The sequence below is a fragment of the Plodia interpunctella genome, chromosome 8 (assembly GCF_027563975.2).
Source record: "Plodia interpunctella isolate USDA-ARS_2022_Savannah chromosome 8, ilPloInte3.2, whole genome shotgun sequence".
NCBI lineage: Eukaryota > Metazoa > Arthropoda > Insecta > Lepidoptera > Pyralidae > Plodia > Plodia interpunctella.
Genome location: NC_071301.1, coordinates 10,891,440 through 10,917,811, shown reverse-complemented (window position 1 = coordinate 10,917,811; position 26,372 = coordinate 10,891,440). Strand labels below are relative to the sequence as shown.

Genomic DNA, 26,372 nt, shown 5'->3' with positions numbered 1-26,372 from the left:
TCTTGATTTGACATCGTTGATTTGTTGTTGTGGATCTAATTATACCCTTTACTCTAATAACGATGATAATTTTCCCTGTGTGGCATTCAATGTTTCGCTGGATATCATAAAATTCTCAAAATCTCAACTTGCGATTCATATTTTTATTTGATATGTCATCTTATTAAATGCTCAGTTGTTGAATATTTTATAATCATTTTAAGTACAAACAATCAAAACAACTGTACAAATAAAATGGGAAAATGATTTACTTGGACATTCAACGCTTAGATCCTTTGAATCTGTTGTCTATTGATATCTTATTCACGTTTATTTATTATTAACTCCCCTCGAATATGTTAATCTCAAAAATTAAAAATCTCAATAACTCCATCGTCGCACTAAGTATAAAAAAGTATATAACTAAGATGATTACAATAAAATAAATAAGAAAGATATTTTTAATGCAATAAATATTTAAATTTGACGAGTTTGAGTTTCTTTTCATTTAATACAAAACTGACCTCAATGACATCACAAAATATTGTATTGTGTATGTATAGTATCCCGTAAAATCTGTGTGATTTAATTTTAGGATAGAAAGGAATATTGGGAGATGTGCAGGATAACTAAGATATTTCCCATTTTTTCAGTAGATACTAATTCTGCTTTAAGCGGGAAGTTGACCAAATTTTCCTAGTCTTCTTTCATTTACGAGTAACACATCACTCACTAAACAAAATAATATACCTAATGTAAATATTATAAATACAAGGTAAGTATCCAATAAGTAGGTAGGCAAGCATTTTGTAGGTATTTAGTTAGTTATGAATTTATTCTTTCTGACACAAATTCACAATGATTTACTAGGTATACAATACACTACCTATCTATTAAATGAAAATGTTTTCCCAGAAAATCTAACTTTTAACAGAGATAATAATAGCTACTACCTGCTTCAGTATGTCTAACATGGCTAAGGCACGTAAACATTCATAAAAACCAATTCTGTCATAATCACAATATGAGTGTACAGCTCAATCTAAACGTCACAGCCCAGAATAAAAATTCTCCTAAGCTAAATGGCAGCGCGCTTATTTTTCGGGTTGCCGATTTCCGTGGCCTGCTCCAAGGTGTCCGGCAGAGCGACCCCCAGGGTCTCTGGTGTGAGAAAGATGAGCGCCCCTGACAGCAAGGCTAGTGCTCCAAACAGCGCGAAGGGAAGCTTGTCCCACACTGCCGCGCTCTGAAAATATCAACGAGATGGTAAAAGATCTATGTGAAAACAAAAGTTCTTAAACTGCTGCTAATTGCATATCAATCACATAACTTCATAAAAGGAAAATTCTGATGAGAGTGATCAGCAGTTTGTAGCTTAATTATAGTTACGTTCGAATATAATATAAATAGTAGCTTCCTAATCAAACAGGTGATGTACTTACTGGTCATGGATAATTTAGTAGCGTTTTATCATGAGGATTCACAATGTTTCGATAAGTAATTAGATTATGATTTCATAATCTTAATAATGAGCCAAGGACAGTTAATCGATCTATTTAATATTATTTAGAGTTTAATTCAAATCTGTACTTAAATTTGTTCTGTCAGTGCTTGAATACTTACAAGAGCCGGCGTGAGTGGCGCCAGAATAGCACCAAAACGTCCAATCATCGAGGAGAATGCGAACAAGGAGTGTCTGTACCGCGTCGGGTACAGCTCCAGTGTGTACACGTACACGGCCGTCATCGTCATGGCACTGCTGCATGTGCCTATCAAGTACACTGCCAACGACGCACCGGGCTTATCTTAAAAAAAAAATAGATTCTATATATGTGTTTACTCAAATGGAAAAACAAATAACGCTAATTATGCTTACCTCCAGGCATAAATATATATGTTATCTGACAGGCAGCCCCAATCCAAAACGCCATAATCAGGACTGGTCGTCTTCCCAAGCGCCCTAGCAGCAGCACCGCTGCCCAGTAGCCGGGGATTTGAGCTGATGACACTGCCATGTAGTTCAGGTATGGGTTCCCTGACATGTTCACTGCGTTTAGAGCCATTCCGTTGTAAATAAACGTGACTGCAATCCACCAAATTGGAGAGACCACGCATCGCAGCAAAATCTTTTTATTCCTTAACACCTGCACCACCAGCCAGGGTTCTTTCGCTTTCTCTGTCTTATTAATCAATGCCTCTTGCATTTCTTTCTCGGCGGTCGCTCTCAATGCGGCTAAGGATTTCTCTGTGAGCTCACGTTTATTGACTTCAGCAATTTTTTTTAGTACTTTTTCGGCTTTGTCGTAATGGCCTGGGAGCAGAGAATAGAGTATATGGACATTTTACTAAATTAAAATAATGAGATGAAAATATTTTGGTCTCTTTTAGGAATCGAACTCACGCCCCTGCCGGACCGGCGACAATTTGCGTCATGCATATATCAATATAGGCGCTATAAATTAATAACTTGCATAAAAAATTGATATAGATACGTAAACTGTACTTATAGCATGGTTCATAATAAATCAAGGAAGCATACTTTTAAAAGATCTAGAACAACTAACGTTCATACTCACAGCTTCCATAGGATTGGACCTATGAAAACGTAAAAGATTCGAATCTTTAAAAATCTTATTTATAAGTGACCTGGAAGGTCTATTTTGGATTTCGACTTAATTTCAAACCTTTGCTCAAGTACCAGCGTACACACTCGGAGATGGCCCACAGGTAGGCGAGTGTGATCACTTGTGGGACGTACAGCACGAGGGTGAGGCTCCTCCAGTGAGGCACCGCCCACGCGATGAGCCCCATGAGGATCTGGCCCACGGAGAAGAACGTGCTAATGACCGCGCCCGCCGCCACGCGGTATTTCGGACCCACTATTTCAGTGGCTATAATAATAAATAATAAACTTCTACTAGCGTACCTAATCACCTTAATGCATCTGACCTGACTTTTTAAGACTACTTCTATCTCTAGTGGCAAATAGTCACATACTCTAGTGAAATGAACTGTCAATTAGTGTGCATGTTTCATCACAAAGTTTCTTCACCAAAGTTACTTCACCAAAAGCAAGTAGTTTTCACAAATCACCACTCGCTGCCGGGTCTTATAATACATGCGTCGACTCTACTAAACTTGTGAGGACCAATTTCTACGACGTCACGATCTATGGCGCAATTTATACCTACACTGTGCAGTACAAGTTACGAACTGTACAGTGTAATCTGTTAATGTTTTAATCATAATAACAACAAGTGTTAGTATATAGATTACATATTAGATGTTATTATTTTCGTATTTTAGATCAATAAATTGATCTTATCGAGTTGTAAGTTATGACTTTAAATATATTGTTTTCCCTAGATTAAAGATAAATTATGATATTAAATCATGCCATGTAAAGATTTCACAGCAATTTACCAATAACATAAGCACAAGAGAACGCTCCAGATCCAAAGGTCGCCTCAACTAGCTGGGAAATGAGGAAGCCGTTGTAGGTACCGGCGACGTATCTGACGGCGCCGAGCCAGGCCAGGTTGAAGGAGCTGAAGACGAGCGCGACGCGGCGACCGAAGCGGTCGGAAATGTGGCCGGTGACGGGCAGCGCGGCGAGCGAACCCAGCGTGCGCAGCGAGGCAATCATCGAGCGGCGCCACTCGTCGCACCCGAGGTCGTACTGGATGTACGGAAAAAATGTACAGGTACTACTTACCTTTTTAAATCGCTAAAGATACCTTCATATCAAATTTCAAGTAAATCGATCCAGTAGTTCGTTTTTAATTATCCTTCGGGAACCTGATTATTTACCGGGATAAAGTGTATAAGATGTTATCCCAGTATGTAAGGTACCTTCATACCAAACTTCAAGTAAATCGCTTCAGTAGTTCCTTTTTAACTATCCTACGGGAACCTGATCACTTATCATCCTTAACGGTGACATCAAGCCCTCTTCTTGGGCGCCCTTATTCCAGGAAACTTAAAATCACTGAAATGTTATATAGGTAGTTGTACTACTCACATCATATACCACAGAAAGCGTGTTTTCATAAACGCGTTCTTCACACCCTTTTGTATAGTTCCTGTCGAACACGTGCGCGGGGCAGGCGGGCTGGTGGGAGAAGTTGCCGGCGCTGCGGAACCGCTTGCAGCCCTCGAACGAGCTCCCGGTGCCCGGAATGGCGTTCTCCAGCCATCCGGGGGAGAACTCGGGCTGGGCGCCGTCGCATTCCGGGATCAGGCATCTGCGGTTTGAGGGGTTATCTTTTTTTCCTAATGTTTTCACAAAGATTTATAGTCGATGAAAATAAGAGGAAAATAAGAGGAAAATAAGAGGAAAATAAGAGGAAAATAAGAGGAAAATGAGAAATTTCCGAAATTAGGCCTTTACCGGTATAAATATATCACACGTCATAAATTATACAAACTACTAGCATTTCGGAACGACTACTGCTGGGAACAGTGTTGGTCTCTATCATGCCAAAAAGACTTTTTTTCTGGTGGTATGACAAAGTATACGAGTACAAAAATATGTAAGTGCTAGAAAAAAATCGATATGCTGTTCACGAGTAGAAACATGCGGCAGCCATTGCGAAGTATCACAAAATGCAATATTGGTGACATTTAATTTGATAGTAAGGTGGTGGTATAATTTTCAAAATAAAAGATGTTCAAAATAAATGAAAGACGGGAAAATCATATGGAAGGCGACAATAATCACAATTCACTCCTTTTAACCGACTTAAAAAGGTGGAGGTTTTCAATTCATCTTTTTATGTCATCTTTAATTTTAAAGTCACTTGGAAGATGTTTTGTAGAGTTGTGTACCTTGTATTTATCCTGGCGGTGGTGAAGACGTACTCATTGGCGGCCCACGACCCGAAGATCACAGAAATCAGGATCAACAGCAAAGTCCGGATTTGGAAAGGACCTAACTGTCCCAGTTCGTTTATTAGGATGTCGTCCAAGTTTATTCGTCTCTCTCCTTTTTCTCCGTTTTCTTTCGACTCCATCTTGCTCCCACACTGCTGTAAGTCGTGAATGAATAATGATTTCTATTTAAATTATAATCATGTTTTTTATATATTTTAATTAGGAAATTGATAAATTGACAAACAGAAACCGTTCTGGATCAACACGTACATGGAGATAAATTTAATCGGAAATTTGTTTATCATTTACGAAAACAAGTAAAAGGGTTTTCAAAAATAAGTGAAAATGAGTTAAATTCTAGGAAATATTAACAATATTATTGAGAGGCAAAACCCTACACGACATGACACATTATTAAGAGCTTACAGTACTTAGCTTCGACGTTCATTGCTGGTTTTCCTTGAGGTAAATAAAAGTATCTTACAAACTACGTAATGTTCGATCTTTCATGTCGGCATCTGCTCAGCTGTTCGGCGATTGTGTCACCGGCCAGACATTCGATGACTACGACCCTATCTCGGAACGTCAGGAATCATGGGCAAAAACAGTAATTATGATTGATAATTGATGAGGATTGAAATATATAATTTACAGTCATTCGTAGTCAAACCTGGGCACACATGCTGTCTTGCCCTGCGCGTCTTACCTCCTGCACGCTGAAGGATCAGTGTGACACAGATACTGCTGTATCGATGGCATCATATTGATCTTCACAAATATAATTCGTCGAGTCGCCGCGCTAAGAAGAACATGGTCATTCGGAATATCTGCTGTGTTCCCCATGCTTACTGATTTTGGATTCTGCACCAATGAATGTCATAGCAAACACATAGTTTCTTTCTACATGTATTGTAGTGTGTGGTTATATCCTCCCGTGGACGTCATACGAGGTATGACACATACAATAGCTTTCCCAAAGATTACATCAGGCAGGCGACAAGTTATAAAATCGCAGCAGCATCGAATTTTCAAAAACCTTAAGGTTATTTTTGCGCTGAGCGTGCTTCGTGTCGTCACAGCCTCGAACACGACCGGGTACATGTGGGAATCAGAAAGAGGCTCTATCTACATGTTCGACGATATATTAAATATATTAAAATATTTATCCATGATTTTGAAAATACAAATAAAAGATAAGGATTACATACTTTCAATCCTGAATGTACCTAAAGCAAACTAATGTTTCACATCGTCTGGAAATACTAATGATCAAGTAAATGTGGGTTCAGGTGTATGGTTAGCAACGACATAAGTGCACGTGACGGCGAGTGCACTTCGCATTGACTGTGGCGGGGTTTGTGTAATGCGCTGCAATTACTGCTTGTTTGATGATTGCTGAAGCCTGAGGCTGGTTTCATACGCGCTCACATTACCATTTTTAGTATTAGATTTTATCAACACGTAAAAAGCGTGATTTAGGGTTTTGGTAAGACTAATAATTTTGTACAGTACAGTAGTATTTAAATTTATCGAAAGTTATTGAAATTGGAGACAAGTCAAATATTATGTACTGTACCCTCTACTGTAGATACAGGGAAACAAAATATCATAGATTTTATTGACTGACACATTTATGTATGTAGTTGTTAACTATTCCAATTTAAAAGGCATCATTTAATTTATTTAAAGGGAGGAGTGATTGTTACCGATCCCTGTTATAAAGGGAATGAACAATTTCGAAACTTTTTATTCCCGTACTAGTTGCACCCCGCGGTGTTACCCGCGTAAATATGTTACTTACATTTATACAATGTAGCGCTATCTTTATCAGGCGCCATTGACCATCAAACCGTTTGACCAAAGTATTTTCGAGATATAAACTACAACACTACACAATACTATAGACAATTACGCATAATCGAAACTAATGGGCATAGAAACACGAAACTTGCTATGTCTATGTATGTAAGTGTTCTTGGGGATTGTAGGGGAGCATTCGGGAATTCCTGTAGGATTTCCCAAAATTCCCGTGAAAACGGTAATCACGGTATATTTATGCGCGTATGAAATCGTAACTTAAAACAATTATATAAACCAAAGTAGTAGAATTTCAGTATTAATTAGGTGTGTTTGATTTGTAAAGATGAGAAAATACTTGCTGTAGACGAAACATTTACCATTAAATGTATTTCGTTAAATATACTCCTCGTATTTTTATGAAACAATATTTCTAATGCACTAATTTAAATAGGTACGATGTAAAACTGCAGTCAAAACAAAGGATAATTTAGTTGTAATAAGCTCTGAGATCAGTTGGACCCCGTCCAACTTTGTGCGTCCCCAAACATTTCTGTACCATCGGCGAGTGATTCAGTCCTTTCATTCCATCGACATTGAATTTAATTTTATGAATTGGGTAATAATCAAAGTGAATCAATTTGGCAATCAGTAATTATTTGGCTAAACTTCAGTTATATTTAGCCTTCGAGATTACAGACTCAGGCGTCGTCTACCCTTTAATACATATTATAATCGCGAAAGTCTGTCAGTCGGTCACACTTTGACGGCAAAGTCACTGGGCCCAATTTTATGAAATTTGGAATAGATATAGTTTACGGCCATAGGCAACCGCGGATGGAGGTGCAGACGACAGCTAGTTCAGATAAAGACGCGTTACTGTGTCATCTCATTGAGGTAAGTATCTTACTATAGCAATTGTAATCAGAGTGACACTGTTCTCGTCTGCTTCGCCCGATCATTGTGGACAAGCCTTTCCTTCGCGTACACTACCTCGGTCGCCGCGTGCGCCGCGCGTAGTCCGCGATACGCCGAGCCGCGGCGTCCGCACCGCGTCCACGCACGCGCAGCTTCCCATTCCAATTCCAAATTCAATTTTTTTTTCGTGTATTTCCGGCCAGTGTAGTGATGGTAAATTGATTGCCGGTTCCAGTAACATAGTGTTGACCAGGTAAGTTTAGAATAAATTCACGAATTAAAATTAGACCATTTTTTTTGAATTATACGTATAGTGCTGTAAAAAGTTCAACTTCAAATTAGTAGAAATTTCATTATTTGTAGGTAGTTTATATAATACCTTAATGAATACAATAACGAATTATTTAATTTCTGTCTCTGAGTCGGCTATACGTTATTTACGATTCTATGTGTATAATGCTAAAATATACATATTTAACTGCACGGCAATGTTAAACTAAAATTGTCAAGTATCATCGAAATTCATAAGACACACCTAGTCAGTCACCTGAGCAAGTATAATTTGTTCCATAGACTTTACGTTGTATACATATCTGACATCTCAAACCAGTGCCAAAAAACGTAACTATTGTTTTTAGTATTAATTTTATAATCATATATAGCTTGAAAGATGACGTACGTACTCTATGACGTAGGTACATACTCTAAAATGAACAATTCAACAAAGTCAAAGGATAATGAAGTACCATACCGTATCATATCATATCGGCTGCTTAATCAGTAAAAGTTTTATTTTGTTCATTGTCAACAATATGGTAACAATGCCCACATTCTGGCGCACAATTCTCATTCGAATGTTTAGGTGGATTGTCGTGAAATTCACGATCACTATTATGATTATGTAAAACAAGTATGAAATGTATTTCCTTGATGGCGGAAGTGTCAGTGCGATGTGCGTAGACTGGTGAACATTACAGAGCTGCCGTGCACGGCAAACAATAATAAAACATCTAATTAATAATTTATTCTGAAAAGTTATTAAAAAATAAGGCAAAGCTTGACGCACAGAGTTGTTCAGGTTGGTTTGGTTTATGTACTATTATGCAATTTTATGAATAACATATTGTGTTTTACGCTGCCATAAAATTATTATGTAAAGATTTTTAAGTGTTACATATTTTACTCCTGTGATTTACTTTATGACGACATCGCATGTGGTTGCTGAGTATGTGCTAGTATCAATAAGGTATAATTATAATATCTTTCAGATTTTTAATATCCTTAGGAAAAGTTAACTTCTTGTTTGTCTGTAATCTACAGATTCTTGATACAGTTGGATTTGGAATTACATATTTGATTATACCTATTTAGGACAAATGTTAAAATGCATGGAACAGAAAATAATTGTTTTTTCTGTTCAATGGTCAAAACGATGGCTGAAGATAGACAGAGATAGAAGATAAAACAAACAATGATCTTAAATTAAATCTACAATGTTCTTAAATTGAAATAAACAAAAAATGAAGCTATATGCTATTGATACATTTGTAACTCTATGTCCTGGCGACGCAAACATATTCCTTCATTGTGTTGGACGCAGCGATGTCATCAAACAATCCACTGCGCTTGCGGTGCACTGCTCCTGCTCTATTATTAATATTATCACGAATTAATCAACCCGCGTACAGCGTAAATATGAAACTTGCAAATAGTTTTTACTATTTTGATAATCGTAATTAAAAAACTAGAATATTCTAATACTTAGAATAATCCAGTATGAATATAAAGAGACCACTAGCTACACTTTAAATTTTATTTATGTAGCGCTAAGATACATAACTCATTAAAGTCCTTGTCCTTGTGGTTGAGGTAAAACAAACAATCAGTTACACAAAATATAATACATATATCGACTAAATATCATATGAATAAATCGCTTTGCACAAGTGATAATGATAACTATAAATATTTAACCATATCATCGGGTCAAAGACTTGTAGGCGAAGCTAGCTCTGTTTGTGTTATAACGATCTTTTAATTATATCGTTTTTATAAACGATATAATTTATATATTATTATATGATTTGTAAGCAATAGGTACAATCATTAGATTATCATTTTAGACTTGAGACTAGCTACTTAAGTTAATCTTCTCCGTTGCAAATTTTATTGATACGATATCAATAAAATGTGCAAGTCTTTTTCAAGTTCCGTACGGAACCCTTATATTTAAGAGAGTAATTGCAATGAAGCCACTCCAACATTTTGTTAAACATTCTATAATGTTTAACAAAGTGTTGGAGTCCGACTAGGTATGATTAGGAAGTTTAAGTAAATTGTATAGGTACATTTAATATCGATCATTATAGTCTGTGCTACAGTATGGCTATATTGTGAGATCACTGACAAAAAAATGGTAAATGGTTACGGAGACCCCGGGCATCGCAACATCACAGCCCCGAAAGAAACCGCGAATACGCGAGGTTAAGAGAAATTTACTCTGTGGTAAAATATAATAAGTAGATATTCCTAATAAAACCAGCTTAAATATAGAAAATATCGATATATATTATAGAATATAAGCGAAGATCATTTGACTTGACGACGTGTAAAATTGTTTGAAGTAACAAAATAAGTATTTTTATATTTTGATAATACCGTTGTATGTCCTGTGGGAAGTCACGGGTGCGCGCTAGCGAACCAAAAGCATGAGCTGGGATTGTGTAATTATTTTTCGTTATAACTGCCGTCACGTGTTGAACACTCATAATATTTCCTTATCTCGAGATCGCAGCTACCGTTAAATTAAACTGAGATTGGCCTAAACCTTCAACCGCCGGTGTGGCCTACTATTTTCTCTCTTCAACGGCGCACCGGCCCTAAAGGGATCTTAGTCTACGACACTACACTTCATAGCTCTTTTCAGTCCTGCTTGTACAAATTCTCGTCGATCGGCCTTTTGAAGGGCTTCAGATTGAAAATAAAATTAAAAATTTGAGATTTGTATATAATGTTTGGATGCTAGCTAGTAAAGGAACATAGAAATTCGTCCTGAAGTAGGTAGCTACTGGGTGGTTCGCAGAGCGTTTCGACCGCTGCAGTCGCGCTGTCATTACAATTTTTCAAATTTTAACAAAGACAAGAATGAATTTTACTATATGACTTTCCATTAATTACTCTGTTCTGTAGTAATGTCAATCTTATGAATGATCGATTTTGGAAATGATTCCTTCACCATGAACCACCCTACTTCATGGCGAATTGCTATGTTCCTTTTTTATATTGTGACATGACGATTAATATAAAGGCACCACTTTTACTCAAATAATTTTTAAGCTTAGCTGTTTGTACAGTCGACATTCTTGTCTTGCGATTTAAATGCAATAATATTCAAATTAAAATGAGCTTTAAATATATCCTTTATTCATTTTGTTGTTTATCTTTGCTTTATGTTCACTCGAACATCTGGTCCGATTCCCTCAGATATATTTATCCGCAAATCCGTGTCATCATGTCGGCGTTGTCTTCAGTCTGCTTTGTTTCATCAACAATTGTCCAGTGACAATCCACGATGCGATCTGTGCCGCTCTGCTAAGTGTCTTCATACTGTAATTATTTAGATGTTATCTATTATCAACCATGTCACTTTCTTCTTTGTTCTTCTATAATTTAAAAAACTTTGCTTTTTTCATTTTCGGATTAAGTACTAGCTATTTTACATGACTGTATTTAACTTGAGGCAAATATCCCTCCCAAATATCATCAACCGACTGTGCTGAAATGTATATCTACGTTTACTTTGGATAACAATGTATTACTATGAGAAGCGTGACCTGACGGCGCACCCGGTGTAAACATTCGATGTATTGCTTTCTTTGTGTATTTTTTTCTTTGACATTGTTTAAATGTAGACTATCGATTGTATTTATGGCAAGAAAACGTTCAGGAATAGGAAGGTCAGTGTACAGTGTAGGTTTGTTTTTAATCCGTGAATCAAAATGACACATTATACGTTGACATTTCTGTTAGGCCCACTTCTGTATTTAGAAATTATTAAGCCAGAAAATGTTCATAAACTTATTATAATTAGCATAAAATAGAAATTAAAACTAATAAAAACATATGTAGGATAGCCGGGAACATGGCAAATAAATTTAGAGGTTCATTGGGCATATTTGAAATTGTCAACTATTCCCGCGTTTCAGAAGTGAAATATACACGTAGATTTACTTGAATTTTCTAATAACGAGTGTTATGTAATGAATAAGCGTGATGATAAACAATTATTCATTATAATAGAGATAAATTAAATAATAAAACGTACTTACATTTCAACAGCGTTTATTCTCTCTGACCATCGAGGACTGATCACTCACAAAAATAGCGGCAAAAATCTCACCGGTCATAACAACTACTTTTAAAAATATATTTACACAATGCGATCAGTCAGATCATACAATTAATATATTATTATATATTAATTGTATGATTAATACGGACTGATCGCATTGTATTAATACATAAATAAATAAATATATTTATTTATTTATGTATTAATACAATATTTATTTATTGTTTCTAACACATACTTATTAAAAAAATGAGTTATTGATAAGTATTGTGTACAAGTTATTGTAAAACCTATTGAAGAATAGGACAATATATTATCATCTTTAGTTGTTCAGTAATAGGTAGTTAACAATGTTTGGATCGTGTGACAGTTAGCTCCAACTTAGTAACATGGAGATAGCTCATTAATGAATAATGATACTATTTGCTGGAGAATGCACTGCTAGGGTTGTCAATGCTTGATATTGTCAGAAAACAGTAAACAGTGAATCAGGTTGTTCACGACGATGCATTCCTTCAATAGTAGCAGGATACATACTTAGCTTCTGCTAACTATCTGGGTTTAGCGATCCTAATTTTATTCTCAGCCTCCAATACAAGAGCACTATTACTACTACTACTAGTTCTCGCGCCTATTCGTCCCCGCCTTTCGTGTTCAGCCAGACCGGCATGTTCAACTTACACGATGTCATTTTTAAATGCATGTGAACTCTGCTTGTCTTCCGTCGTCACCGCAATTTGTAGTCCGCCTGATAACCGCGTGATAGCGAGAAATGAGTGCTCGTAATTTAGAGAAATTATCGACTCATGTCAATCATCGCGCGCGCCGCTCGATAGATTGGTGATCTATCTGCGATGAGTTATTGGTATTGTTTATGTTAGGGACTATAGCTTAGTAGATATTATTGGTATTTTTTGAATGTATTAAACTAAATAAAACTATATACTATGCTATCATCATCAAGTAATTAGGAACGTTGTTTTTGTTTGTGGAGTATATACTAGAGTAATATTTAATTTCGGCTTTATAAATTCAGCAATATTCACTGAGAACGTAAAAAGAAACGATGGTAAACTGAGTAATAAGACAAATTGCACTATAATATATCTGAGACCAGAACATGAACTTCATGCTATTCGATGGAAGTTGTCAGTATCATCAACAAGACTTAAAGTCAATTAGATTAATTTATTATCTATAAAGTAATGCTTTGTAACTTTGAAAGAAAATCGAAAACGAAACAATAATTAACATTATTTAGCTATAAGTTATCGAGCTATATTACTATGTAAACTGTAATTAACTGAAAAACAATATTTTAGCAAATAATGTCCAAGAACAAACAATAAACAGAGACACAGTAACAAATATCTATAAACACATAAAGTTTCATTTTGTCTGTAAACTAATCAATATAACAGTTCGTCAATCAAAGAAAAGTCGATGTTTTTAAATTTAAGCGTAAACAACAATCTCTACTTCCATAAGTTTAGTAACGACAATACCATTATTTGTTGGTTGTTATGTAAAGTTCAGTAAATATTGCCTTTTGTCCGTAACACACGTGGATCGCAAATCACTCCACGATATTACATTTCCGGAGACTTTCATTTGTTGTTACACGATTGTAGAATGTTCTATTTGTAGGATCCATGTAGGTAGTATTCTCCAATGGATGTCATATGATTAAGTTATATTAGCAATCCATGGTTATGAGTAAATATTATGAGAAGAGTGGACCCTACTCTGACGAAATGAGGACGTTACGTTGGACGGGCGTTACGCGAGGTCACTTGCTGGATGAGAATCTTTATGTAAAAGGAAGCTTGAAAGTAGGGCTTCTGATTGAGAAAGCAACGAGTCTTAAACTGATTTTATTTGGCCACGTGATGCGGAGAAAGAAATAAACAATTAAATAAATACGTGTCCATAAAATTACTAGTTGCCTGCTCAATTCTACATATAATTAGAATAAATTAGAGATTAAATAATAAATTATTGTAAAGTGATCATAGACAACACACGACTATACATTGAATTGTCATATTATCACTATAGAAATACAGAATTTAAATTTTTATTTGCTATAATTTATAGGTCAGTGTTCTGTCTGCACTATCTCAGGTCAAGTGTTATGTCAACATCGATTGATCCTAGCTAATTATTTAAAAATGTCAACGGCTTTGTTGTTAATTATAATTTGATGATAAATAGGTCGCGGTCCGCGAGTGGCAGTTCCACGGAAATAGCTTTGATATATTGTGTCAATTTGGTGAGATGTTGGACGCGCTTGATTCGCAGAGGTCTAGCTCATAACGACTATTCGTTGCGTGCTTATTTAAATATATACAAATAACATGATTTAAAGACCTCAGTAATACAACTATAACCTTTGATGTTGACACATGTTCTCATCAAATCAATCGTTTTGTTTCTAGCAAATAATTTTTTTTTGCAATAATAGTTTTATTTCCTTAATTTACCGACAACTTCAGTAAGTATTTATCAACCGGTGAGTTTGAAATGGAAAATGGCCGCTGACGCACATTACCCTTTCTAAAAACGCCATTGATCGTTTCCTATTTATTGACAACTTCTTCACAGACTTAAATAAGAACAACATGATAACTACTAACTTCATTGAGTTTTGCTCACGTATATACCTACCTACAGGGTAATAATCTCTAAAAATAGTGTAAAAGTGCAGGAGAAAAAGTTGAAAGACATACGTAATGTCATTCTGAAAAAGATTAATCTTTTTATCTATGAAAATAAGAATTAATAATAAAAAATACGTAAGGAGTGAGAAGGTTATTTAGAAGTGTGCTAAGAATATTAGTCCTTCCTACGAAATTCACGGTTTTTACTTCAATTCACTAATGATTCAACGTTGTTACATATTTTGCGTCGGGACCATGGCTAATTGTATCAAAACTATAAGTATAGTTTTATTTAATACCTCGGCCGAAGCGCGTCGAAAGCAGCGTCAAGCCATGGCCACGCAAACACGGACTCAAACGTCTGGAATTCAAAACATAATTTCTTCAAGAAAAAAACAATTTTTAGTAACAGTTCCATGAAATTCCCACAACGTCATTACTAAAACAACGCAATGTCCGGGCTAGGATTGATGACTAACGAACGGGAAGCAATCGAATGGCTTTCACGCTACACGAACATTGTTTGAAACTAGCGACCCGCCCGGCTTCGCACGGGTGCAATATTATGCATGTTATATACATATAAAACACGAAAAAACCATCGCATCAAAATAGCTTACGTAGTTTTAAAGATCTAAGCATACAGGGATAGACGGAAGAGACTTTGTAAATTATTGTACAAAGAACAAATGTTAAATATATGCGGTACAAAAAGGTGAATATATTATCAAATGGCGTACTTATCCCACCTAGGGATCCACTGTTGTATGTGCATCAACATTACTTAAAACACAATTTTTTTTCATGCATATTAGACATTCACGAAGCACCGCGCCTATATTTTAATATGTATTGGTATATGTCGGTATACTGTCGCTCAAAGTCACTAGTTAGTGACACATTTTCCTGGGTTTCCTCGTGGATACCCCGTTAGTTGCAAGTTGATGCATACAAAACAATGGCTATAGAAATTGTGTAACTAATTACGTATAAAGTATGTGTTATACTAGTTACGTGGCTGAAACATTGCCGTTACGAAGGCTTATAAGCCCGCCCCGGCCGAGCGCGCAGCCACTGTCAGCCCGCCCACTGACTGGTTTTAAACTATATTATAATATAGTGTTTGTGTTGTGAATGAAGTGCCTTTGGATATTTGGATTGTTGAAATAGGATTTTCTGTGAATTTTGGTACGACAATAAATCTTTTGTATACTTACTGAATAAGCTAGGTTTTATTTATAACGGCGGATATAAAGCCCGGAGCTTCATCTACCAAAGTTTTCGGAAAGGATATCACGGACTCGTCTTCCTCTTCGTATGCTCTTGCCAGAGAAGTTGCAGGCGTTGTTTGGACTCTGTAGCTTATTTGTCTTGATGCTTGCTTGCTTGGTTAGAGCTTTTATCTAATCCTATCTGATACCTGTATAACAACTAATTTGGTATGCCGACAAAGTGCTTAAATAAAATTTTGACAAACCATATATAATGCAGTACTAGTATGATATTTGCGTGAACGATGTGTGGAACATGAGTCAAACATTCACATGGGCCAAGCACCAGCTTGTCTGAATCGATACAGAAGAATTTCAACTGTTATCCGAATTACTTGACTGTGCAATGATGATATAAAAATTCGTTAATTTAAAAACTCAAATCCCTGTTCATTCACATACAAGTCATGCATTAAGTAATATTATTATCAAACTTATGAGTTTCCATAGTTTTCAAGATGACCTTCATAAATCAGATTCTCGCCCGCACAGCTTGAGTACCCAAATCGAATTAAACTATAAATGGTTTTCATGATTTATTGTTTATGAAGTAGCGTGCATTCGCTCTCCCGAGTAGAATGTAGTGACATAGCAACAAGTACGGGCCTATTGAAAATTAATAATAATACAAGCTTGCAATCCGGGACAAATTATGTTGGGAGTCATCGGGATAAGATGAAACTGATCACGAAAACTTTCTATGAAAATAATATAGGTATAGTAAATTAATTTTTATATATTTGGTTTAAATTCGCGCTCGTGACAGTACGAATGAATGACGCACAAATTATTACAATTTCACAGTCGCTTACCTACACCCCAATTTGAAAATCTAACGAATAAAATTACAGTTTGAATTTTTAAATATATAATAAGCACTTCATTCAAAAGTAAATAAATAGACGTAACCAAAGTAGAAAATCGTTTTCGCTTTGTCGAATCCAGCATGATGACTTTTTTATCGAGTATTTTGTCGGTGACGTCCTCTATTGATTTCTATTCTCCCGTCACAATCAGAGTATCTACCGAGATTATACTGTACCTAATTATAGAAATGTGCTCAAACTCGTTGCAAAAAAACAATCACAATTCTAAAAACTTTAAACTGTATGTAAATGCGATGCAAAATAACGGGTTTCGGAGAAACATCAGAACATCCTAAAAGCCGACACGTCCATGGCCGCGAACGCATGCGCATCCCAATCACAGGACGCGATACAAAGACACGCCGACAGACAAAAGGAGCCCAGTAATGTACCGTTGTCCGATACTTGACCTAAATAAATGAAACAAAAGAGTCAAAGAAACATTTTAAAAACTCAATTGTAAGCTAAACAAGAAAGTGAACTCTGACATGTTAAAAAATCTGTAATAATAAGTATATAATATTTAAAACTAAAGATAACATTTGGACATCTATAACTTTAGCAATGGTAGGAAAAATAATTATAATATCGCCATCCAAGCTAAGATTTAGCGTGATATGATAAACTTGGCCGGCCACCTAGGATATGTAGCTATAGGAAATAGTTCCAAATTATATAGATTTATCTATATGATTTGGAACTATATCCAGATTATATAGATTTATTTATATATCTTATTTTTTTTCACATACCAATAGCTTGCTGCATATTTTGAAAGTAAAAAGAATGTCATGGTTGACCACCGATTCTGATTTCAGAAAATGTTTGTTTCAGAAAGGTCGGTGCAGACGTCAGCTGGCGAGGCCGGGAATGGGGAAGAAAACTAAAGAAAAGGTGAGAAGTTTTCTATTTCAAGTCGACTAAAACTCGAAAACTTTACCAAGTGGAAAAGTTTATTTCTCATTTCACCGGTTACCCAGTTCTCCACTTTGTAGCTTATTGAGAAATACTATACATATAGGTAATTAAAAATTTTCTAATTTCTGTGGTCATCTATCATATTAACTGCAAGTTCCTTGTTATCATTGCTTCTAAACAACCTCGCACACTTGGGGCAATTGCCTGCACGGCGTTGACCAGACGTTCTCGAGAGAAATATGAAATACTGTTTACATTAGTTCACACGGAAATACAAATACATCGCGAGTTTGTTTTTATTTCAGCATCTAAACCTGACTATAGATTTTTTTCTATAGGTGGGAATATTATGGTTTTATTTTATTTATGTAAACACCTTCCATTATGGAAACATTATCTCTTTAATTCACACGATCCTGCATTTTTTAATAAAAAGGGTTTCTTGAACTGTAACTACCTAAACTATAATATTATTGATTGCTACCAAAGTGTGTTCAATTAGCCATGGTCATTAAGCCGCTGTTTACACATCTACATACATATGTGTGACTGATTAGGATACCAATGCATAGACGAAACCGATGAACGATTCCTTGAAGTTTGGAGGTCAGCATATGGAAACCTCGCGGCTTTGGCTTACGTTTCCTACTTACGTTTTTTTTGCATAAATGAGTGCTAACAAAATATTTTTTGAAAAGCTATACACTAGGGCAAAATGCTGGCCGACGCAAACTACGTCTTTGTCTTAGCGTACTGACTTGACTAAACTTGGGAGGACCAATATTACGTTATCGGTACAGCGTCTGGCGTCATGTAGATCATCAGTGTGCAGGTGTTAGGTATCGGGCAGTCCAATAAGTCTGCCATGGTTTGGGGAAAGGGGCACCACATTAGCAAGCTATAATAATACTCGAGTAAAATACCTGTTTGATTTCTCAAGGAGGAGGAGATGGCAGCGAACGAGGGCTTCAACCTGGACGGCATTCTGAGCGAGTTGGGCAGCTTCGGCAAGTACCAGCTGCTGCTGCTGTTCCTGCTCGCCTTCCGGGACTCCTTTCTCGCCATGTGCAACTTCAACTTCGTGTTCACCGCCGCTGAAGTGCTCCACAGGTATAGCACTTGCTATAGTACATATAAGAGTTTTAATTAAGTAGACAACATTATTACAATGATCTAATTTTGCAGATGCGTCGTGTCGGAGTGCGACGCCATCGACCCCCGATTCAACGCCTCATGGATCAGCTACGTCCTGAATGATACCAAGATCTGTCAGAGACCTGAGCCCATAGCACCCGCGTTGAGGGAATACGACAGCGGGTATTGCCTGCCACACCACTTCGATTTCAACAGCTCTGTGGCATGCGAACAGATCGTCTATGAAAACTACAACAGCATAGTAGCTGAGGTATGCTAAAGAAATATCTGCATTACATAAAAGAAATTATCTCGCAGGAAAATTATAATGACATGCCTGATCTGATAGTGTCATAATCATAAATATGCAAGTCATAATTATATTTTTCCAATCGATCGACTGGACACAAATGCTGTACACAGGTGTTTACGAATTGACCTAGAATATTTATATCGATAAATTAACTGCCTATATACATTGTCATGCTGTCTGGCGGATTCTTTTTCCATTTCAAATGAATATATAGTATTGTAAGTATTCTGTGTTTACGAGGGCATTCATTATGTGAAGTTATCTCGCATTTTAGCGGCATGTTCAAACACGTGAGGAGAAATTTATATAACTGACAATTTACTGCACTGTGGGTAATGTGCAATTGGCCTTTTGTGCGTTAGTATACATTACGAGGACTTGAGGATTTATTTGAAACGATTAGCTGTTTGTCTGAGAAGGAAATAAATCTCACAAAAATATGTTTTAGCACTAAAGTTCTTGTTACAAAGGGGGGTGTTCTTTGTTCAATATTATTGTTATCTTTTTTGTAAAGTTACATTGGATGACCAAGTTAGCAGTGACACAGGCTGATATTAAGTATCTATTAAAATATTTTTTATATGTACTTAATTTCCTTTTCATTTAATTTTCCTATGTTTGATATTTACTATGTCAATGTTGCCTTAAAAAATCTGATTAGTAAATAATTAAATCATCAAGTAAGTTAATAGTCATTACTGAATAAAATAATCTAATTCAGTAATGGCTATTAACTTATTTCACAAGTCATTTTAATCTCATATTTGTGAATTTAGTTTGTCCTAAGAACCCGGTACTAGGTACTAATTGTGCTATCGCCTCACTCAACATTACCTAATTATCATTCTATCTGCCATGTTTACTAATGTACCGACCTACATTTGTCACTACGCATGTATGAATATTAACATAAGGTACTTCTTTTATCTGCCATTTTCATAAATACAAAAAACTAAGCCGCATTCACTATCCATATTACAAAAATCGTGACTGTCTGTATAAATGCGATTTACTCAAAAACGACCTGACGGTTTTCGACGGTATTTATAAAAGAATAATATATGGTTTTTATCAATAAATAGTGTTATTTCTAAGGAAGGTTTAGGTGTATAACCTATTATAGTTTTACGCGAGCGAAACCGGGATGTATAAAGACGTATAAGTTGCCATTTTTGAAGGGATTTTTTCCAATTTTTAATTAGGACACCGTTCAGATCAATCAGTTCAGTTCATTTCTGGGTGATGTGCAATATTTATTACTTTACCTTGAACCAGCTATGAATTCGGTGCTTAATAGATAGTTCAGAGGTAAATAAATCTTGCACGTCACCATCATTCTCAACCCCAACCACAATCATTTTATTAGTCCGCTTGTGCAGCTTGCGAAGTTTTGTTACCAATTTTAGACATATCATATATTTTGAATACTCATACGTAGCTACACTAGTTGGGAGGTATCCCTTTGCTTAGAGTTAGTTGAATGTAAATATTTTGATGGGTGCGTAATTGTATTGCTTACAATCACAAAAGGCATGCTTGAATAATTATGTCCGTAACGATGACACGGCCAGTTCTCACAACTGCTGCACAGCGGCGCCGTGCGGAATGGTACGTTGTCTATGATTCGCTGAACAGCCTCATTATCCCGAAGTGGTCAGTAGTTGCACTAACAATGTTCCTGCTGAAACTAATATCAACAATTGTAGGACATACACGTTTCTTTAGCTAAAGATTCTTTAGATATTGTTATTATATTATTAATTTTTTGGTATTATTGATAATTTTATTAATTGAGAGTTAAATATTTGTACGCCTATAAGGCAGAATGCATGTTCTATCTATATCATGACCACCTGATTGTAATTCTGTATTCTGACAAATAAATGATTTGATTTTTAAACTTTCCAACATTGGAAAAACGACTGAATACATTATTAAGGAAAGAAAGAACACAAAAAAAGGAACAATAAAAAAAATAGTATCATTAATGAGATCGAGGCGTGAAGTCCTATGAATCCCAATTCTAACTAATCCTTATAAGTACGTACTAATATCATAAATTCGAAAGTAAGTTTTTTTGTTTGTTAGCTAAAGAGCTAAGCTAGCTAGCTAGCTAAGCTACGCTTAATCTACTCGACCGATCTTCTTAAAATTTTGCATATACAGTCATGTAGTTTGTAGTTTGAAATACGGGGAAGGACATGGGACATATGATACTTTTCAACCCGGAAAAATAAACGCTCCCGTGGGAAGCTCACGCGGGCGAAGCCGCGATCTAAAGCTAGTTAAATAAGATGATGTCCTAAATTTAACTACTTGCTTTATATCTTACCTTCATTAAGTATCGACCATGATGATACCACACAACATGACTTTGAATTCACAGTTGATGTGTTGTTGCCATAGTGGCTGGTGTCAAGTTCAAGGATTCCTGACTGCGGTCAGTTGAACCAGCCAGCGGAAGCACCAATCATAATCAAAATGCTCAATTATCACCTAATGTATAAGTAATCGCTTTACTTGCAATAGAAGCAATTTGGTTACATTTATAGAGATTTGACTGCCTGCAAAAAATTGTATCGTTACTGACAGATGGACTTTTTGCTTGCTTCCATCCTTCCATCCACTAGTCCATTACCACCAAGTTCTGGTACTTACTACAAGTACTATAAGAACGCTTTTAACACACTTCAATGTTTCGTGAACGCCCTACGCTGCGCTTACCACTTGCCTTTTGTCTTTTTGTCCGAACTTCTTTGACTACAATGCGATGACTTTAATTTGGATGATATTTTGATTACAGTTCAACCTGGGATGCGAACCGTGGAAGAGGACGATGATCGGAACTGTCCACAACATGGGATTGGTGTTCTCCTTCCTGCTCTTGGGCTTCATATCGGACAGGTGAGGAAGGACAGCAGTAACATGTATTGAAGTACAAACAAAGTGAAACAAAGTCGTTGAGAAGAAGCTTTTATTCGGATAAAAATAGGTACCTACAGTTCAATTCAAGATAACATTTTTTTATTAAGCTTTTCCTTATGGAAGTAATAACGGAAGATATGTAACTACCTAAGTATACACTTTCTTTTCATGATAAATGCGTGGTGACAAGAGATTCTATTGAAAAATAATCAGAATCCCCACCATGATGGAATATAATAGATACGTATATGAACGATGGATTCTGTTCAACTGTTTCAGGTACGGCAGGAAGGTGGTCATCGTAGCCACGCCGCTGGCGGTCGGCGTGGCCGGGCTGGTCAAGTCCTTCTCCGTCAACTACTGGATGCTGCTGGTCTTCGAATTCTTGGAAACGGCGCTCGGATATGGCAACGCTTCTTTGGTGCTTTGTGAGTGCTGTCTTCATCCTACTTTGAAAGGGTTTTACATGGATTTCACAATTTTTCCATATAATATGTTTGCTACGCTACTACGTTTTTCCGTTGACGGAGCGAAGCGCGACGTTGTGCAAAAAAGGCCTCGCTCTAAGAGTCACAGGAATCACCATTTGCCTCATTTTAACACATTACCTGAGACCTGTAATTATGATTTTTTTTTTAGTTTCAATTATTATATATTTATTTAGACAAAGACTCCAAAAAATACTTTTCTAGTTCCATGGAATTATTAAAACTGTGATGAAAAATATCAGAATGGCCTTATAAATTATTGGCAATAAAAAAATATTGTTTGGTTTTACATATCGAGTGTGTTAATCATATCACTATAACACTAGTGACAAATTTTATTTAATTGTTTGATTTCAGCTTTAGAGACCGTCAGTCAGAAGCGGCGCGTCATTTTCTCCTGCATATCAGACATGATGTCTAGCTTCGGCAGTGCCTTCTTCAGTCTCATAGCTTGGAAGGTCTGTTTGTGTAGGATTTAAAAAGTCATATTTATAATCTCATAAGTAATTAAATTCCGTTGCTGGGCACATTTTCTGAAAACGATAAACGTTAAAGTTTAACGCATCAACTTTTAGACGTTTCACAAAATGAATCTGAGTAAATTAAACGTTTCAAGTTCTTATATTTTACATTTATTTGGGTTGATTGTCTTGTAAACTGTTTTATATAAATTTCAGACAACAAATAAATTGTTGTCATTGTTGCCTGAAATAAATGAATGATTACTATATGAGACTTCGTCATAAGGATAATTAATTATGCATCCTATATCGTACCGAGAAATAAATTTTAGTTTAATCTCTTCAGCTTTTCACCAAGTCATCATGATGATCGTCGTGTGTGTCGTACATATACTAGCACTGAATTGTTTATTTGTACAAGTCATTATGTTCAATCACTGTCCACAGATTCCGTACTGGCGCCACCTGATGCGAGCCATCTACGCTCCACTACTCGTCGTGGTCTTCTACATCTTCCTGGTGGACGAAGGAGTGCGCTGGCTGTTGGCCCATAACAAGAAAGACGAGGCTGTGAGGGTGCTGAACAAAGTGGCTAAAATCAACAAAATCACGCTGTCAACCAAGGCCAAGCAGATGCTGCGCAGCATCACGGAACAGAGGACTAAGGCTGATGAGGTAAAATATGAAAAAAACTGTTTGATACATACTTTGTGGTTGATCTAAACTAATTTGATAACTTGATCATAGTTGAATAACTATATGTAATAAATTCACATGTAGAAGAATATAGTATTATCAGGGTAACTTAACGCTAATATTGCATGGCTGTAAGGGTAAACTGTGGAAACTATTACCTATATTGTATTGTACTATTATATTGTATCTTTACCTTGAAGTACAGAGTTACTGCAATAAACATATTTTGCTGTTTAGGCTGATTGGTCACATTGGTTGGAGTTTGTTGCGTTCGAAACTGACTAAATTTTTTTAAACATTGGCAATGCAACTTTGCTTGACCTTTTACGTAAGCAATTTAATTTAAATATGAAATTGACTCAAAAATGTTTGTAATTCCAGGCCGGCCACCCACGCCCAGAGAAGCCGCATTTAGCCCTAGTTCTCCGCTCGAAGAAGATGCTCCTCCGCGTAGCCCTGATCGCCGCCTGCTTCTTCTGCGGCATGTTCGTCTTCAACGGCACCATCATCAACAGCAGTACCATCTCCGGCGACAGATATCTCAACATGTCCATATTGCTGCTTGTCGCTGTCCCCACGAGAATCATCACAGCTCTGACGCTGACTAGATATGGCAGAAAAGCCCCCATTTGTGTGGCGTATTGTCTCTGCACTATGTTCTTTATCATGTCCGCAGTTATACCCAAATGTAAGTACTTAATATGTAGGCCGAAAATCTAATTGAATCTAGATCTAAAAATCTTACTGCGCATAAGAGTCATAAAGAAACATTTAAATCTGCAGAAACAGAACGGCTAAAGGGGAACAAAATTATGTTTTTTGTACACTTACTTTTTTCTACGCTAATTTCGGGATTCGGGCGTCATAGCCAAAATGCAACATACGAAGATAGGAAAGAAAGAAATATTAGAAGCTCGTTCAATAATATGTTGCATGTTTGTTACAACAAATGTACAAAGAACACAATATACCTATTTGAACATCTGTTCGATCGTAATAGTCATTTGTGTGATCTTGATGGGTTTGTGTAATATTTAATATCTTTCTATATAACAGTGTGTTTCCCAAATTCCCCAAATAAACAAAATCAATTGTTGCAGCCTGGGCGTGGGCATCCGTGGTGTTGTACGTGTTCGGCAAGATGTGCACGGACTACGGGCTGTTCTCCATCTGCGTGGTGGCGCTGGAGGTGTTCCCCACCACCTCGCGCAACTCGCTCACCAACATCGCCAACACTGTCGGCAGGCTCGGCACTGTCCTGGCGCCGCAAGTGCCACTGCTGGTAAGTATAAGTACTTATCTATTTTAAAATACGAAGGATGTAAATAAACAATAGCAAATATTTGGAGATTTTGAGACCTAGTGTCTTTTGTCTTCAAACCACCGGAACGTAACAATATGAACCTTCACATTATGTAATTCAGCCGCAACAGTAGTGCTTATAGATTACGGTACAAATATGACCTACGTACCGTAGTTTACGTACATGTGGTTTTATTTCGTATTTGTACATACTATTACATTTTTAGATTAATAAAATTACAGAACAATATTATAAGAATAAGTAATTTTAATGATCATAATAGCCGCGGGAATTTTATTATTCTAAAAGTTTGGGTGAAGTTGACGAATTTTTTTTTATATGACGTATCTAATGTTACGTAATTGGTAGAACCATAATCAAGAGTAGACTCTCTATCCTTTGATCATTCAAACATAAACGTATACGTAATATATTCATATATATTACGTATACGCTTATGTTATAGTTCTAATGCTAGATTCCATCCACAGGAGCATTACTTATCTGGAATGCCAAGCATTGTGTTCGGCGTCGTGTCGCTCTGCTCTGCGATGCTAACCCTACTTTTACCTGACACCAGTCGGGCGGCACTGCCTGATCACATTGAGGAAGCAGAGAAGATCGGAGATGGAGAAGATGGAGAAGAAATTCCCCAGTTTAGGGACGAAGAAGCTGGAGAAATCAACACCATATCTCGTAGTGTCGAAAAATCATGTAATAATAATATTGGTGGCCTGACTGACTTTGTGAGTAAGGATAGTCTACGATGACCTACTTAGGACAAAGTGATTTGTGAATATCAATAGAACTTGCGTGTCAAGACATAGGAACGATCTCAATATGTGGGTGAACTTTAGTGCGGACATGATGAAGAGGTTATTATTATTTAATGTACTTAGTTTTTTCTACTTTAACATGTTTTCTTATTGCATCAGCTGTAAATTTTGTATCTGTGATTCCGTAGCCATAAATTAGATTAATCTCATGTATGTAGAAATTACAATTTGTATGTCTTGATATTATTTAATCAATGCCAATGATATTGTAATTAAGGAATTTAGTAGATCGTATTTTTCTGATTTGTACGCGCTGTTACCTGCTGTGGGAAGCGAAATATTTACATTACTAAGAGTTAGTTACTAACCTATTATTAAATAATAGTTTGAGTGTTAAGCTACTGCACATTATTAAATACTATTTATTATAAATTGTGCTACCTATTAATTACTCCCTCAACAAAAACACGACTACTTTTGAACTTAATAAAATATTACTAGGAGAAATTAAACGTTAGTCACCGTTTTTCTTATATTTTTTTTATAAAATTAGTCATACCATAGAGAAATACCCATAAATAAATAAACAAAGACAAATCAACATCATGTTTCAGAAATATAAAGCTATCGTGGCTCGTTGCATC

General features: G+C 36.3%; 2 protein-coding genes across 5 annotated transcripts; one reads left to right on the top strand and one right to left on the bottom strand.

Moving 5' to 3' along the window:
* Positions 1–68: 68 nt before the first annotated feature.
* LOC128671911 (organic cation transporter protein-like) lies at positions 69–6,884 on the bottom strand. Of its 3 annotated transcripts, none has more exons than XM_053748750.2 (8): positions 5,558–6,884; positions 4,807–5,006; positions 4,001–4,223; positions 3,484–3,658; positions 2,664–2,870; positions 1,856–2,290; positions 1,603–1,784; positions 69–1,225 (listed from the first exon to the last, which is right to left on the bottom strand). In XM_053748750.2, exons 2-8 carry the CDS (start codon positions 4,989–4,991, stop codon positions 1,058–1,060), a joined length of 1,575 nt encoding a protein of 524 aa, XP_053604725.1. In that variant the 5' UTR covers positions 4,992–5,006; positions 5,558–6,884; the 3' UTR covers positions 69–1,057. The 3 variants fall into 3 exon arrangements, with proteins under 3 accessions (XP_053604725.1, XP_053604723.1, XP_053604724.1); XM_053748748.2 differs by having other exon boundaries at positions 3,403–3,658; positions 5,558–6,883; XM_053748749.2 differs by having other exon boundaries at positions 3,403–3,658; positions 6,060–6,883.
* Positions 6,885–7,624: 740 nt separating this feature from the next.
* LOC128671910 (organic cation transporter protein-like) lies at positions 7,625–26,160 on the top strand. 2 transcript variants are annotated; one of them, XM_053748746.2, is made up of 11 exons: positions 7,625–7,819; positions 17,549–17,608; positions 18,573–18,742; positions 18,818–19,037; positions 21,883–21,983; positions 22,284–22,432; positions 22,850–22,950; positions 23,401–23,628; positions 24,031–24,337; positions 24,750–24,931; positions 25,444–26,160. In XM_053748746.2, exons 2-11 carry the CDS (start codon positions 17,585–17,587, stop codon positions 25,720–25,722), a joined length of 1,761 nt encoding a protein of 586 aa, XP_053604721.1. In that variant the 5' UTR covers positions 7,625–7,819; positions 17,549–17,584; the 3' UTR covers positions 25,723–26,160. The 2 variants fall into 2 exon arrangements, with proteins under 2 accessions (XP_053604721.1, XP_053604722.1); XM_053748747.1 differs by lacking the exon at positions 7,625–7,819 and adding an exon at positions 15,622–15,765.
* The last annotated feature ends 212 nt before the right edge of the window (positions 26,161–26,372 follow it).

Coding starts and splice junctions, on each gene's coding strand:
- LOC128671910 (XM_053748746.2), top strand. CDS start 17,585: ATGGGGAAGAAAACTAAAGAAAAG. Junction 19,038..21,882: donor ACAACAGCATAGTAGCTGAG/GTATGCTAAAGA, acceptor TTTTGATTACAG/TTCAACCTGGGATGCGAACC. Junction 23,629..24,030: donor AGAGGACTAAGGCTGATGAG/GTAAAATATGAA, acceptor TTGTAATTCCAG/GCCGGCCACCCACGCCCAGA.
- LOC128671911 (XM_053748748.2), bottom strand. CDS start 4,991: ATGGAGTCGAAAGAAAACGGAGAAAAAGGAGAGAGACGAATAAACTTG. Junction 2,871..3,402: donor CTCTTGTGCTTATGTTATTG/GTAAATTGCTGT, acceptor TTATTATTATAG/CCACTGAAATAGTGGGTCCG. Junction 1,785..1,855: donor ATATATATTTATGCCTGGAG/GTAAGCATAATT, acceptor TTTTTTTTTAAG/ATAAGCCCGGTGCGTCGTTG.